General features: G+C 43.2%; 1 protein-coding gene across 1 annotated transcript in view; it reads left to right on the forward strand.

Moving 5' to 3' along the window:
- The window catches only part of FAT4 (FAT atypical cadherin 4), a 148,361-nt gene that overhangs the window by 95,144 nt on the left and 35,812 nt on the right, over positions 1–17,405 (forward strand). The window contains exons 7-8 of the mRNA XM_084884578.1: positions 11,551–11,731; positions 16,762–17,012. Of these exons, the coding sequence (XP_084740704.1) occupies positions 11,551–11,731; positions 16,762–17,012 (432 nt within the window). The remainder of the gene's footprint in view (positions 1–11,550; positions 11,732–16,761; positions 17,013–17,405) is intronic.

Consider the following 17,405-nt stretch of genomic DNA (forward strand, 5'->3'; position numbering starts at 1 on the left):
CTGCCATTAAAATAGCTCATAAAAGAAGAATATGCATAAATTTGAAATCAAAGGATTGCTTTCCTCATCGGATCAGGAAATAGAAATGCATATCCAAGGGATTTGGAAAGCACAGACTGCAAAGCAAATGTTAGATATTATACTAAAATGTGCAATCAATATGTATGATATACTGACACATGCGCATACAGTGAGTCAGTTGAGCTGTGTGTGTATGTGTATGTGTGTGTGCTTGCATTTAATTTGGGGATGGGAGATTCGTTTGTACACATATTAAACACATTATTCTTTATCTGTTCTCAGTCTAATATGCTAAAGGGATATAGATATATTCTGACTATAGATTTGGCCAAAAGGTTTAGTTATGAAGTGTCTATGTGTCAGCATAATTGATTGGTCTGAGGGGAAAAGCTCAGTTATTAGCATTTCTAATTAAAGGTATTTATCATCTAACTGAAAGACAGAATAAACTTCATTCTTATGCAGGGATTGGAAATTACTTTTTAATGGAGGGGAAACATGATGCTTTTGCAAAAGTTAAGTCTAAAAGCTAAAAGGGTGAACCATCATGCTTTATTATTTTGGTGAGTATATGATGACCTGTTGAATTAATGCTATCTGTCACATTGCTTAGCCGAGAGGGTCAATGCACTATAAATAGTTCTATTATCAAAAGAGAGGTCAAAGGAGTGTGGAATATGACATTTTGCCTCTGAAGACAGTTGTTTGTTGTCACTAAGATTGCATTTGTCACTATTATTTGTGGGAAAATGTTACCCAAGAGTTTGCCTTGTCTGTTTTGATGGACATATTTAAGAAATATTGCTTGAAAACTTTTCATAGGCACCCATAATTCCATGAGTCAAATACTGTTGGGGTTATCTTTAATTACTAAAAGTTAAATGCCTTTAACTTGCTTCCATATTTGAATCTGAGGAAGTTTTGCTTGTTTCCAGTGGAAATAAGTTATAAGCATTTCCCCCCCACAATTGACTGATGCGGTAGGCTTTTTATTCAGTGATTCATGACTCAAGCAGCATCCAGTCTAGCAGATAGAAAGGAGTTTCTTTTTTGTTTTTTTTTTTAAATATATTTTATTGATTTTTTTACAGAGAGGAAGGGAGAGAGATAGAGAGCTAGAAACGTCGATGAGAGAGAAACATCGACCAGCTGCCTCTTGCACACCCCCTACCGGGGATGTGCCTGCAACCAAGGTACATGCCCCTGACCAGAATCGAACCCCAGACCTTTCAGTCCGCAGACCGACGTTCTACCACTGAGCCAAACCGGTTTCGGCTAGAAAGGAGTTTTGAAGAGCTGTACAGGCCAGAGATTCTTATAGACCAAAGTGAGCAGGAGCAGGAAGTTGCAGCAGGCACTTGCTGGTTGATGAAAGCAGGGCCACTTCCCCGTGTGCAGCAAAGGGAAGGTGTGGAGCAGTCAGGTAGCTTGTGCTGAGGAAGCAAGTGCCCATTGCAAGACCTGGGCTTCCTTTCCGGGAGAGCTGAGGATAGAAACCTGGTTAGGTTCTAGCTTTCTGACATGGGGCTCTGCATGAGCAACTCCATGATGATCCTAATCTGGTTGGTTTAATGGAGAATTTTTATCTTAGATGAAAATTGTATTTCCAAGGTTGATAACTGGTGATTGTTTTACTTTCTTTTATTTTCAGTAAGACCTTGTACCATATCTATTAGTGATGTAAGTATTATAAATCATTTATTTAGTGATGGTTTTTATTTTTATGTATTTGTTTATTTTTAATTATTTTAAATTTTCTTGTGGCGACATTAGTCTACATGAACATATAGGTTACATATGTGGATTACTAATTTACAAAATCTGTATATAGGACTGTGTGCCCACCACCATAGTCAAATCTTCTCCTGTCACCTCATATTAGGTCCTAATGATTGTTTTTAGATCTAGAAACATGGATGCAAGCAAAAGACTGAAGATTCTCATTCTGGGGTAGGGGGAGAGGAGGTTAACCCACAGACATGGACAATAGAGCAGTGAAGGCCTGGGGAAGGGGGCAGGAGTGAGAAGGAGGGACTCAATTGGGGGGGGGGGTGTCCGTAATACTTTCAACAATAAAGATAATTTTAAAAATATATCTTATCTTTAATCAGCTACTCTATAGTAGGATACATTTTTCTACATAAACTTTTATTTATATATTCTGATAAAAATACAATAAAAGATTTACCTTCTAAAATTTTACTAAAAAAGAGCTAGAATCTCATTATGTTTCATAGAATTAAAGTTGATAAAAAAAATAATTTCATTTTACTCTTCATGTACTTCATATAAGCTTAACTCTGAGTACACCAAGGAAACCCAACTTTGAAATGCAAATAAGCAATTTGCAAGATTAAAAGAAATTTATATTACCTAAAAGATAAACATTAAATACTGTAGAAAACAACTTACTCTCATAAAACCCTATAATTTTATCCTGTTAAAACTTTGTTATTTTTGTAGCCTATTTTGATAAATATTCCATACATATATAATTTGATATTTCTACTAAACAGGCAGGAGGCAGGTTGTGCTTAGAATGTGCCTTTTGGGTTTCCAAGTTTCAATGTGTTTTTATTTTTTCATGTCCTCTACAGATGACTTGTGACCTGTGAGAATAAAATATTTAGTTAACATTGTGCTTTCTTTATAAACTTTTAAAAATTGTGGTAAAGGAGGATCCAAGATGGCTGCTCGGGTAGACACCTAGCCGCAGCAGCTCACAACAATTTCAATGGAATACAACTAAAATGTAGAGTGGACATTGCCCAGAGCTACAGGTAGTCGACTGACTGAAAACTCTACAATAGGAAGGAGGGAGAAAACCAGAAGGAAAATCAGAGGAGCTGAAAAAAAAGCCTAAGGTACGGAGACATGCTGCGCGCTCGCACGCACGCACACGTGCACGGAGAGGTCGCAGCCGGAGAGGAGGAGAGGGCTGGGTGCTGCCTGGCGTTCCCTAGCAGGAAGGAAATAGAACCCCCAGCCTGGGCTGAACCCCTGAACCGGCAGCGCTGAGCCCCAAGTTATGGGCCAGACCCTGGGGACCCAGGCTCCGGCAGGGGGAGACGGGGCTGTGAAGAGGAATCCCAGGGGACGGCGAAAGGCGGGGCCCCCGGAGTCGCGCGCACATGGCGCGCAGAGGACTGAATGTTGACTCTGATGCTGGATTACCCTAGCCAGAAGAAACAAAGCCTCCGGCGGCGGCACTGAGCCTCAGTCCAGACCGCCCCGAACTCCAGGTCTGGGCCAGTCCCTGGGGACTCAGGCTCGGGCAGGGGGAGACGGGGCTGTGTGGTGGAGTCCTGGGAGCGCGGCGAAAGGCCGAGCCCCCGGAGTCGCGCACACTGCGCACAGAGGACAGTCTGTTGACTCTGATCCTGGACTCCCCTAGTGGGAGGGAGAAAGAAAGCTCCAGACTGGAGGAACGCCACGAGGAGCAGGAGCCCCTGCCGGACACCGGCCAGCTGGGCGCCAGCAAGGAGCCGGGCGACGGGGCCCCCAGGGGGGGGGGTGCCCCTGAGCCTTCGACTGCTGAGCGCGGGCAACAGAGCCAAGGACGGGGGCTGCTTCCTGGGTGGCACCGACCCCAGTAACAGGCTGAAGCAGCGCAGGAGCCTGCGGAGAACAAAGGGGTGCCACAGGCCAACCTGCTGAGCTCCCAGGACAAGGAGGAAGAAACCAAAGAAGTTCTCAATGTGAAGAAATCAAGTGAGAGCAAATGATAGTAAAATTACTTAAGAAAGAAGATCTTGAAAAATCAAAGACTAAGTCAGAACTCAACTCACCAGCCAACATTGCAACATAAATGCGTGTTTGCTTTCTTTAAAAAAAGAAAAAAAAAAAAGAAAAAAGGGACAGAATGTTGGAACAGCGGCGACCAGGCCTAGAGTGGCCAGGCACAAGGCAGTGGCAGCTGGGCCCGGAGCAGCAGTGGCCAGGCCCCAGAGCAGTAGCAGCCAGAACAAGAGCATCAATGGCCAGCACTGGAGCAGCCAGACCTGGGGCAGTGGCAGCCAGGCCTGAGGCAGAGGCGGCCAAGCCCAGGGTGGCCAGTCCAGGAACACCCAGACACGGAGTGGCCGGGCCCGGAGAAGCTGGGCCCAGAGCAGCCGGGTTGGGAGCAGCCAGGCCCAGAACAGCAGTAGCCAAGCACGGAGCACCCAGGCTGGGAGCGGCCAGGCTCGGAGCAGCCGGGTCGGGTGTGGCCAGGCCCGGAGCAGCGGCTGCCAGGCTAGGAGCGGCCAGGCCCAGAGCAACAGCTGCCAGGCTGGGAGCGGCCAGGCCCGGAGCAGCCGGGTCTGGTGTGGCCAGGCCCGGAGCAGCGGCTGCCAGGCTGGGAGCAGCCAGGCCCAGAGCAACAGCTGCCAGGCTGGGAGCGGCCAGGCCCGGAGCAGCCGGGTCTGGTGCGGCCAGGCCCGGAGCAGCGGCTGCCAGGCTGGGAGCGGCCAGGCCCGGAGCAGCCGGGTCTGGTGCGGCCAGGCCAGGAGCAGCGGCTGCCAGGCTGGGAGCGGCCAGGCTCGAAGCAGCCGGGTCTGGTGCGGCCAGGCCAGGAGCAGCGGCTGCCAGGCTGGGAGCGGCCAGGCCCGGAGCAGCAGCTGCCAGGCTGGGAGCGGCCAGGCCCGGAGCAGCCGGGTTGGGTGTGGCCAGGCCCGGAGCAGCGGCTGCCAGGCTGGGAGCGGCCAGGCCCGGAGCAACAGCTGCCAGGCTGGGAGCGGCCAGGCTCGAAGCAGCCGGGTCTGGTGCGGCCAGGCCAGGAGCAGCGGCTGCCAGGCTGGGAGCGGCCAGGCCCGGAGCAGCAGCTGCCAGGCTGGGAGCGGCCAGGCCCGGAGCAGCCGGGTTGGGTGTGGCCAGGCCCGGAGCAGCGGCTGCCAGGCTGGGAGCGGCCAGGCCCGGAGCAACAGCTGCCAGGCTGGGAGCGGCCAGGCCCGGAGCAGCCGGGTCTGGCGTGGCCAGGCCTGGAGCAGCCGGGTCTGGTGCGGCCAGGCCAGGAGCAGCGGCTGCCAGGCTGGGAGCGGCCAGGCCCGGAGCAGCGGCTGCCAGGCTGGGAGCAGCCAGGCCCAGAGCAGCAGCTGCCAGGCTGGGAGCGGCCAGGCCCGGAGCAGCCGGGTGTGGTGCGGCCAGGCCCGGAGCAGCGGCTGACAGGCTGGGAGTGGCCAGGCCCGGAGCGGCCGGGACCGGAGCAACCGGGCCCAGAGCAGCCGGGTCGGGTGTGGCCAGGCCTGTAGCAGCAACAGCCAAGTCCAGAGCAACTAGGTCGGGAGCGGCAGTGACCAGACCCGGAGCAGCTGGTTGTGGAACGAACCAGAGCAACAGAGGCCAGGCCCGGAGCAGCCAGGCCCGAAACAGCTCGCTCCTCGCCTGTCCCTGCCCACGGCTGCCTCTCAGACATGGCTGGAAACTTTTGCGGGAACTTGAGGGTCTGCTGAATCAAGTGATGAAGGTTTAGATCTGGATGTATTGAGTTAGTATAGCGCTGGGGTGTTGATCTGTGAGTGCCTTGGGTGGGGCCTGGATGAGGCTGGTTGACCTATTTGGAAATGTCTTTTATGTGAAGTGTATCATTGGGCATGTGGAGGTATTATTGATATGAGAAAATGCTAAGTAACAGATTTACTATCTGAAAAGGGATTTACTATCGGGAAAAGGGAGGGAGGAAGAGACTGAACATAAACTGTGCACCTATGGATGAGGACAATGGGGGATGGGGAGGGGGCAGAGGGTGGGGTGGGAACCTGGTGGAGGGGGGAAGAAATGAGGAACCTCTGTAATAATATGAACAATAAAGATTGATTAAAAAAATTAAAAAAAAATAAAAAAAATAAAAAAATAAAAATAAAAATTGTGGTAAAATATACATAACAGAAATTGTACCATTTTAATCATTTTAAGTACACAGTTCACAATATTGTACAACTTTTCAGTATCCTTTCATAACATCACTAAATAGTTTCTATAGTTTTTCTTATCACCTCTATTTTACATAAGAATTTATATTAAGGACATATAGCAGTTTTTTAAAGATTCCTTTAGAAATAAACAGTCAAGTATTACATAAATGTGTATATATCAAATTTATTTATTATATATATATATATATATATATATATATATATAATTGATTTTTTTTACAGAGAGGAAGAGAGAGGGATAGAGTGTTAGAAACATTGATGAGAGAGAATCATTGATCAGCTGCCTCTTGCACACCCCCTACTGAGGATGTGCCTGCAACCAAGTTACATGCCCTTGACCAGAATCGAACCTGGGACCTTTCAGTCTGCAGGCTGACGCTCTATCCACTGAGCCAAACCAGTTTTGGCTATATACCTAATTTATGTAAACATATTTATAGAACTAATTAGTAGTAATAAACTACTATATTAGAAAGTAGAATTTTTAAAATACAAAGCTGTTGGGTTATATTGAAAATTCCATACTTGTTTGCTTTGTATATTTTCTGGTTTCAAATTTAAATATAATCACATAATCTTTAATGTTAATATAAAGTGGCTAAATTTAAGTACTTACTTTAAGGAAAAACATGTTTACTTCATGGGGGAAAAAGAAACTAATATTTTAAAAATATGTTTTTTATCGATTTTTTTTGAGAGAGAGAAAGAGAGAGAGAGGCATTGATCTGAGAAGAAAGCATCAATCGGCTGCTTCCTGCATGCCCCAATAGGGGATCTAGCCTGCAACCTGGGCTTGTGCCCTAGCCAGGAATCAAACCAACAACCTACCTTTGGGTGCACAGGACAATACCCAACCAACTGAGCCATGCCTGCCAGGGCAATAAGCTGATATTTTATTACAGCAAACACAACCAGTCAGGGACCTATTTGCCAAATGTTTGATATCAAGAACAAGATTGGAGCCCAGCTGGTGTGGCTCAGTAGTTGAGCATAGACCCATGAACCAGGAAGTCACGGTTCAATTCCCAGTCAGGGTACATGCTCAGATTGCAGGCTTAATTTGTTTTAAACACTTAAAAAGTGCTCTTTAAAATCATATATATTCTTTTCTATTTGTTCTAAAAATTTCAGAAGGCTCCTATTTACCCATGTTTACTTTATATTTATATATAGTATATGAATACATTACACACATAAGTATATGTATACATACAATACATATAATTTTATGAATTGACATTTTAAATGTATTTTATCTTCTGACTTTAATTGTATTTAGAATGTCCACTGCATGCTCCTAGCCTTTAAATGTCTACAGTTCAGAGGCCTTGATCTGTTATTTCATTTGTATCTCCTACCCTTTTCATTGGCTCACTGTCCTCTACCAGGAGTCTGTGTTTGCATCCTGCCTCTTTTTCTCTGACTGCATCTGGTTCTCATAAATAGTCCCAGATGAAACTGAACAATCTCGCCCTGTTATGCCACTACCTATATAATTCATCATTATCAGCTCTATCCACGCTCAACATTGGCCCTTAGCATTCAGATTCTTCTCATGGGATTCAGGATTAATTGGGACCCTCTGTTTATAAGTAGTCAACTATCTCCAAAATGTTGACCTTTGTCTGCAGTTTAGTTCTTTGACTTTAGTATTAGGCTAAGGGCTATATTCCCAGATGTGTATTTCCAGAAGTGTTCAGCTCTTTGAACTTTGAGCCATGTAGTTATGAGACCAGATTCCCATATATAGAATCAAAGGAAAAGTTAATATAGATAAAGGACAGAGCCTAATAGAATGCATTATGGGTTTAGAGAGAGAAGAATTAAACAGAATTTGCCAAAACCGGTTTGGCTCAGTGGATAGAGCATCAGCCTGCGGACTGAAAGGTCCCGGGTTCGATTCCGGTCAAGGGCATGTACCTTGGTTGTGGGCACATTCCCGGTAGGGGGGTGTGCAAGAGGCAGCTGGTTGTTGATTCTCTCTCATCGATGTTTCTAACTCTCTATTCCTCTCTTTTCCTCTCTGTAAAAAATCAATAAAATATATTTCAAAAAAACACACAGAATTTTCCCTGCTCTCAACTAACTTATAACCTAATAAAGGATATAGCAGAATTACATTGGAATAATAATAATAATAATAATAATAACAAGTGAAATACCTGCAATGAGTGGCATAGTGTTATTGGGGTCTAATGAATGAAGAAGACACTTTTTTCAGTTCAGAATTGGCTCTCTCACTGTCCACTCTGTCTGAATGCAAATAAATATATTAAATTCTTTGTCTCAAGTTCTCCACTTTAAAAATTTAATAATAATACCTATTTCATAGGCTATGCCTTTTAAATGAATAACACCTATATATAAGTATGTATATAAATACATTGGGCCTCTAGCTTATATATAAATATAAATACATAGATGCATTTCAATTTATATATAAGCTAGAGGCCCAATGCACAAAATTCATGCAAGAATAGGCCTTGGCAGCTGCCTGGATCCCTCCCTCGCAGCCTCAGCGGCTGCCTCGATCCCGCTGCTACAGCCCCGGCCTTGTCCAGAAGTTGTCTGGAAAGACATCTGGTCTAATTGGCATATTATGCTTTTATTATTATACAATAGATATATGGGCTAGTGTAATAATGAAGATTGTTATTTCAGTTTTTGGCTTATAAATGCTGGGCCCATTGGTAACTTGTGGGAGGAGACAAAAAAATAGTCACTTGAATATATCAGTCTTGAGCCAGCAGAAAGTACTGGAGTGCAGATAGAGTAATAGTAAATATTATGCAGCATTTCACATGGAATATAACCAAAAATATGTTGGGAACCAAGAACATAAGCGCGTTAGACCATTTCTTCACACAGTTAAGAGGAAAGGTTCAAAAAGAGGCAAACAAACAAAAACAACGAAAGTTTTCATCACTCAACCCTCAGAGAAGAGGAAGTCCTCCACCTGGGAAGAGTGCTGCAGAAATGAGACTTACTCTCTAGAAAGCAGGGGCTTCCCATTTTCTCTCTTGACCTCGCCTTCCTGACTCAAGCTGAGAGGCAGTGACTTCAGAGCTCATGCTGTCAGTAGACAAGTTAGAAGGCTGGGGTTAGGGTGGGGAAGGGGGGTTGGCTCTGCCCCAGTAATAAAAGTGAAAAATCTTGCAGGCAGAATTCAAATGAGAGATTAGGTAAACCGTAGTAAAAGACAGAAATTTAGAACAATGCCTTTGTAAGTTTTTCCTTACAAAAGTGAGAAAAGAGAAAATAAGACCGTCATCCGCATCTCAGGTGACAAGGAAGTGAGGCCATGGGCAAGACTGTGCCTCTAGAGTTGTCCATTCGTGAAGTGGGAGGAGAACAGGAAGTGAAGAACCCATGAGCTTATGGAGTGGGTTGTGGCAGCTAATAAGGGGAGCAAGGGGACCCTGAAGATTGTTCTGTGCTTGAGAGGAGGCCCTATGTGGATAGGGGATCACCTGCCGGGCAGCTTCTCCAGCCAGAATCATCTGCTGTCACTGGTGTGCTTTTAAAACCTTCCGGGAAAATGAGATATCTTCTGGTATGAAGACAGTGAGATTGAATTTGCTGAATATTTTCCTGGGTAAACAATTTTCTTTCTGCTTACTAATTCAGAAAACACACCACCAACAATATTTATATAGTTTATAGACAAAGAAAGAAATCACATGTTCCTAACCGAAGGAGTTAGTCACCATCTTATGTGGTTTTCCATATATGTGTCATCAGACACTTTAGTATACCAAGAGAAAAACCTCTGCTTGACAGTTGCTGGGTTATTCCCTAACAAGCTAAAGCATCGTCAATTAGAGAGCAATGTGCATATCAGAAATATTCAAGTCTTCTTTAAACTCTCTGTGTAAATTTAAAAATTGTGCACTTTAAAAAATCCACAAAGCTGTGAAACTTTGGAGAGCTAAGTGTTCATGTGTTTACACTACTAGGCAATCATTAGGAGCAAGTGATTATTGAAAATGTTTTCTTGAATGATAGTATTAAAGCATCAAGTCAAAAGTTTTGTGGGCAGCAAACATCCTGAGAACTATGACATAGACATTTGTTCGATTAAAAGTGGACCTTTGATATGGCAATTTTTCATTTTTCTTGTCTTTACAACTACAAAAACAATAAGTAACATATACATTTTAACTCTGTGCCGGCATTATTCTAAGCCTGTTACATTCCCTCAGTACTTCTCTGGGGTAGGTTCTAGTCTCATTATTCCAGTTTACAGACGAGGAGACTGAGAGTCCATGAGTAGAACACAGTGTCAGTAAAAGAGATAAAAGAGCTCTATATCTCCTTCCATCCCTTGCCAAGGGGCCTTGATTTAGTTATCCCCTCAGTTCACCACGTGTAATTATCCTTCCCGTGGCATTCCCTTTTGCCCACATAAACGCACAGGTGTCCTTTGGTTAACTTTATTTTCTAATTCAATCAGCGAGAGAAACACTGACATTATTCAGATCACTGATTTCCATTTTGCCATGTTGTATATAATTAAACACACATTTAAGAGATTTAGGCCAAACACTGGCCATCAATAATACCCCTGGAGATATTTACTTTAGCTTTAACATGTCCCTTGTTAGAAATTCAAAGTCTGTGACAAGATTATTGTCTTCAGTTGACCCACAAACTTCCAACTGCAAATAGCTGGGGTGCCTGCAGTTCCTGCATCTCCTGCCGGGGACCATGCTCCGGGCTCCGCTTGTCCAGAGCCCAGCACAAATGAAAGTCAGAAAATTATCTTAAAAACACACTAAAGGCAGATGCTTTGCCTCTGAGGTGGGGGACAAACAACAGAATCTCACCAAATGGGACATCCGACCTTCACCACGAGAGCCTGCCAACTTTGTGTAATATGGACAGTGTATCCGAGGTTCTGGTCAATGTCGGCTTTTCACTATGTGTTGATATCAGAGCTGGAACAGGAAATAACATGAATTGCTTCACATTTATGTTAAATATTAAGTAAATGCATAAAAAACGATTCCAAGTCTGCTCGCTGACATAATGTTATTTCCAGAAAGTGGGAGATTACAGTTTTGAAATATAACCGGAAGCCGTTCCCCCCCTCCCCATAAACAAATATTAGTGAGTGCAGTGATGGGGAATGGCGAGGCCTCAGGCACCCCGTTGAACATTTTGACATTAACGTTGATAGTCACTGCTAGGAAAACAGTTCTTAACACCGCCTTTATTTACACTAAGTGGGCCAGCAATTCCGTGCCCCCGGGTATTCTCCAGATCTGGTTTGGGTTATTTTAATGTGATTTCAGAGAAGCCCGCCATGCCTCTTTTGTGGTGTTTTAATGATATTGTTGTGTTCCATCCTGTCGAATCAGCACCTTCAAAATAGAAGAGGTTGAAACTCTGTTTCTGCAGTATCCCTAGGCAAGAACTGAAAGACCAGGTCACAAATTAACATTTTTTTTTTTATGTCACAAAATTTAAAATGAATACTTGTCTCTATTCAGAAATTGAATGTGGAGCAGTTTCTAAATTCTCTCCAGTAGTGTTGTCTACAGCTAGGTATTAAATTCATTATTATTATTACTGTTATTTATAAACATCTGAGACTTGATTTTTTCCCCCCCTCTAGGGTCCCCTGCCCTGACTGGAACTGGAACAATCAATGTCATCGTAGATGATGTCAATGACAACGTCCCCACTTTTGCCAGTAAGTTGTACTTCACTACGATCCCCGAAGATGCACCGACAGGAACAGACGTCCTATTGGTCAATGCCTCAGATGCGGACACATCAACCAACGCCGTCATTAGGTCAGGGCCTTTTCCTCTGTACATTTTGATTATTTTTTTTTTTCTCATTAAACATTAGACTTTGCATTAGATGAATATGATGCTCAATTTTGCCAGAAATGTCATCCTATTAACCCATACCTGATTGTGGTAACCTGCTGTTGAATAGCCATCTAGACCTAGCGATGATTTGGTTAATGGTTCATTTTGTTTGTTACTAATTTCCTGTTTTAAAACTCACTTTGGGAAACTGGCAGTAATTAGTCTCTTCCCCCTGGCAGAGATGACTGAGTTAGGTAGGAGGCCTCAATGTATTTTTTTTTTATTAAGTAAACATTAATTGAGTTGCTAATAGGAATAACATTGATGAACAAGACAAAGTTTCCATTTTCTTTGAGCCTGCATTGTTTCAGACAGATATACAAGTACATTGAAAATGGGTAAGATTACTTCAGACAGGGAGGACAGCCTTGAAAATATAACAGGATGATGCACTGGAGAGCGACAAGGACTTTTAGGTGTGAGTATTGTGGAAGGCCTGGACATCCGGGGCTGTTGGCTAGAAGTCAGCCCGGTGTGTTTAGGGAAGTTTGTGAGTCTGGACCAGAGTGAAGAAAGGGTCAGGGCGGGAGGCAGGGGCCACATCGTGTAGACCACATAAGGACCTTTAAGTCATGGTAAAGAATTAGGATCTTAAATTATGTATTTTAAATGGGAAACTATTGATGGATTCTAATCAAAAGCAACATACACGGATTTGTATCTGGATTGGATTGGAGGAGGCAGGATTGCAGGAAGAGGATTTAGAGAGAAATCAGTGAGACCATTTAGGTGCTAATTAACATGGGGATTCTGACAAAATGGGGATCTAGCCCATGTGTGCCCTGGCAAGGTGTGTGTCCTGGCAAGGAATGGAGCCTGGAACCAGCTGGCAACCTTCTGGTGCATGAGGCCTTCTAGTACATGGGATGATACTCATCTGAGCCACACCAGGCAGGGCTATTTTATTCTTAATATCGTCTTCTTTGCACAATGTCTGCAACAGAATAGTGACTGACACCGAAATGAATGCATTGAAGAATGATTCTAATATTTTTTAGAACTTCAGCTTTTACTCAATTTTTCCCCACTGTTTTTTTTTTAATTTAAATTCTTTGTTTAAAGTATTACTATGTCTCCTTTTTTTCCCATTGACCTCTCGCCACCAGGCCCCCCTCACGTGCCCTCAGCCCCTACTGTCTGTGCTCATTGGTTGTGCTTATGTGTGCATGCATGTAAGTCCTTTGGTTGGTTCTTAATCCCCCCCTCCTTTCCTCCCTACCCCGCTTTCCCTCTGAGATTTGAATGTCTGTTCCCTGATGTTTTTGAGAGGGTGGGTCACAGCCTCACATTTTCTCCAGTCATATTTTCTTGCCAATTTCTCAATCTGATTTTTCTCCATTGCTTTACAAAAAAAAAAAAAATGTTATCTAAAGATTCTACTGAAATTTATCAAGAGCAGTGACTTTCTCTGAGTCTTTAGTCTCCTTTACCTATTGCAATATTTCCATTACAGGTCTGCTTTCTTTTTTTTTTTTGGCATTGTTTTCCTCCTAATGTCTGTATAAATGTTTCTTATTTCTCACTCTGTGTTTCTGACCATATTTTCTAATTTGCCTTCTATTTATGCATTTTTAATTTACTTTATTGTTAAAAATATCACATATACTCCCTCTTTCCCCCATTGACTCCCTCCAACCTGCTCCCACCCCCTTCCCAGGCCTTTATCTGTGCCCATGGGTTTTGCTGTCTAGATCTTCTCTCTCTCTCTCTACAAAGTAATTTGGACATTCCTCACAGCATTTTTTCAGTCCTTTTTTCCTCTCTCTCTCACTCTCTCTCGCGCGCTCTCTCTCTCTCAAAGAGAGAGAAAGAAAAGCATCCATTTCCATCACACAGAACACTATGCAGAAATGTAGACAACTTCTAAATTCGTTATCTATGACTCCATCTCAGACATCCCCACCTACATTAATAACTCTCTAGAAGACACCTTTACCTGGCATCTGTTAGCATCATAAGTGCAACACATCAGAAATTCCTAACCAATCCTGTTTCTCATCTTGGCATTCTCCTTCCTCTTAATTTTGTTGCCTTACCTTCTTCATCCATGTTTGATGGCTATGGGTCATCATTTCTCCTCTACTTAGTGAGTAGGCAAGTACTCATATTTCTCCTTTTCTAATGCTTCTGATACTCATTCTTTTCTATGCATTCCTCCTGCCAAGACTCTAGTTCTGTCCATAATTACATCATGCCTGGACTATTACAATAAAAATTATCTTACTTTCCTGGCTCTGGTTTCTTATCCCTCCAATCAATATACTACACTATACTGTATAACTTTGGAGCTCTTACTATGATGTTAAGTTCTGAGGAATTAGATGATCCCAAAGGAGGATAGTGTGATATAGAAGGTATTTGTTTTTAATCTTGTAATGATAGTACTTTATAACAAGTATAGTTTAAGCACAGAAGAGTGGAAAGAACAGCATAGTTAGTGCGACCTGAGGAAATCAGTAGAAGCTTCAAGGAACTGATGATTTTGGAGAAAGACAGAGAAGTAGTTTGTGTAAGGCATGCTAGACAAAGACAGTAACAGGTACAAAGGCAAAGAGCCATGCAGAAGCATCCCATCAGAGAAGCTCTTCATAGCGTGGAGTGGGTTAGGAAGGGCCTTGTTTACCAAGGAAACAGTTCCCATCTCTTTCTGCACCTAATGGGAGAGACCACTGAAGTGTTTTAGCTGGGCAACCACATGACTGGTTTCCCTTTATGAAAATTCCTCTATCGATGTAGGAGGTTATTTGGATGAAGCAAAGACTGACTCAGGGAATGACAGGGCAGTGGCAGCAATATGAACTAGCTGGGCATCTAGTGGCTCAGCTTTCACAAGGATCTATTCCTTCCTTGGAATCTTCAACCTCCAGTTTGCTGTTTCCATATTGCACTCTCTGCCCCAGCATCCCCCATGGATCCCCACATATAGCCAATCCTTCAGCCTCACTGGATGGCCTTCTGCTCCTGGGAAAAGGATCTGTGCTTCCCTGGCCTTAAGGCTTTGTCCAGGTCTTTCTGTATCCTGGGCCAGGGTTCTGCAAACTGTGGCCGGCAGGCCCAATTCATCTCAGGGTCTGCTTTTGTAAATAAAGTGTTATTGGAGCTTCGCCTCACCCATTCACCTACTTATCGGCTGAGGCAACTTTTGTACTAAATTGAGTACCACAGCAGAGATCTTACAGCCTGCAAAGCTGAGAATATTTACTACCTGGCCCTTTACAGGGACAATCTCCTGGCCTAGAACACTTTCTTTCTCCCTCTTCAACATTATTGTAAGATGGGCAACCCCCTTAGCACGGAGCTTGGATTTACTATCCTCCAAAGAAGGCTTCATTTTAATCATTCCAGTCAAAGGTGGTCTCTGTCTTCTGGACGCCTGGAGCAGTGCTTCTGCGCGGTTTCTTAGCACTTATACATAACCTCCGTGGTTTGTGTTTACTTTCCTACATGCCTTCCTTCCATTTAGGATGTAAGCTTGAGGACAGAATTTTTACCCACTTATCCATGTCTCTACTAGTCCATCTACCACTTAACTAAATACATAGATGGATTATAATAGATTACAGCAGGTCCTTGAGTAGCATCATTTCATTCAGGTTGTTTTATTAGAACATTGATAAGATGTCCTGGGAATCTAACTCTTGTTTGTCTCAATTAGTCTGCGGTAAAATTGGTTTTGTTCTATATTGTTTTGCCTAAAGCCAGTGTCCAAGAAACCATCAATGGTGTTACATGAGGACTTACTGTGTATATACTATGTATATATACTATGTATATATAAGTCTAGACTTTGAATTATTATCATGTATCAATTATATTGACACATGCTTATCATATGAATGATATTTAGTACAGAAAACTACCAAATGAAAGGAATCCATTTTTGCCTTTATTTTTTTAAATACCAGTTCTCCAACAGTTTATCGTTTCTCTAAAAAAGGATGAACATGCTGAAATGAGTCTTTTAAACTGTGAGCTTAACGGAAGGAACATGCACTCTACCGGCTGCAGCGTGGGTTTTTCCTGCTGTTCCTGTGAGACACATGCTGTTGCTATGTTTTTATGAACGCAAACCAAACTACAGAAACACGCGCCTAATTCCAGCAAGGGCATTTCGTTGTTGGTCTAAAGGAGAAAGCTTTTAAAGACATCTATTTCTTTGCTACCTCCGACCTTAGAAATGATGGACCCCAGCCAATTTCTGAACCTTCAAGCTTCGGGACTTCTTCCCTAGCAGATCTCTCAGGAATATATGCAGATAGCTTTCCTCTCCAGAAAGAAGAGAGAAGCTATTCTCAGTGGAAAATCCTGTCTGTTAACCAATCTGGTTAGCATCAACATATCCATGGAGATGTCCTACTTCTCCTGACAACAAGAAAGCAGAGCCGCATGGCCATGGGAGGAATGAAAAATGAGAGAATTAGTAACTAGGAATGTCTCTGTGTAAATAATCAGTTCTTTAGTTGTTCTGGATAGTCGATGTGTATCAAATACAGTGTTTTCATCTTGAAAGAGCAGCCCTCAACTGCTCTTCCCTGGGACATTATGGCACACAGCAGAAAAATAATTTTTAGATTCATTTAACAGATGTTCATCTGTGATCCTGGCCATTAACCATACTATTAGAATAATGCCCTGATTTATGCTTTCTGGCTCTTCTATTTAAAAGACAATGGTCTTCTGAGTACATTTTGGGGTCTTGGGTGATGTAAGAAGCCCACAAAGCTTGCAAGGACCTGCTTGAGGTCATCGGACATCTCACAATCAAGAGTGTCAGTGTGATATTCACATAACATTTGAAAGATTTGTCTTCCAGCTGTATTTTTTCGTTGTTGTGTGATCTGACTTGCCATGTCTTTGGTTACATTTCTGCCACAGTTTTTAAATTACAGTAAACGGGTACTACCATGACGTACCTAAAAGAAATCTGCCATCTCTGCTCTCTGCTTTAGTTATAGGCTCATCGGTGGAAACTCTCAGTTCACCATCAACCCATCCACAGGACAGATCATCACCAGTGCGCTGCTGGACAGGGAGATGAGAGAAAATTATACCTTAGTGGTGGTTTCCAGTGATGCTGGGTCCCCGGGGCCTCTTTCCAGTTCCACCAGCGTGCTGGTCACCGTGACTGATGTCAATGACAATCCACCAAGATTTCAGCATCACCCATATGTCACACACATCCCATCGCCCACTCTTCCAGGTAATCACATGATGCATTGAACATGTCCTATAAAATACATTCCTTTCATTTTTACATGTATAGCTTTGATATAGCCTATGCTTGCAAATCCTCTGAAATTCAACTTGTTTTGCCTAACAAAACTAAAGGAACATTGAATCTCAGAAATTAATTCCTTCTTCATCAACCAATTGTGTTTGAGATTTTATAATTGCCATATCTTCCTAGTACTATTTCTTACTAGGAATTGAATATTATTAGGTGATTAAAATACATATGACTTGAAGTCAGGTGGGGTTCTGCCTGGAGATGTAATTTGTAAGTTCCCTGAGAGGAGGGACAGGTCTCTCTTTGTTTTATGCCATATCCCAGTGCCTGGAACATTATCTGGAATTGATAAGAATTCAGCTATAT

This window comes from Pipistrellus hanaki, assembly GCF_964339955.1.
Source record: "Pipistrellus hanaki genome assembly, chromosome: 5".
Lineage (NCBI taxonomy): Eukaryota > Metazoa > Chordata > Mammalia > Chiroptera > Vespertilionidae > Pipistrellus > Pipistrellus hanaki.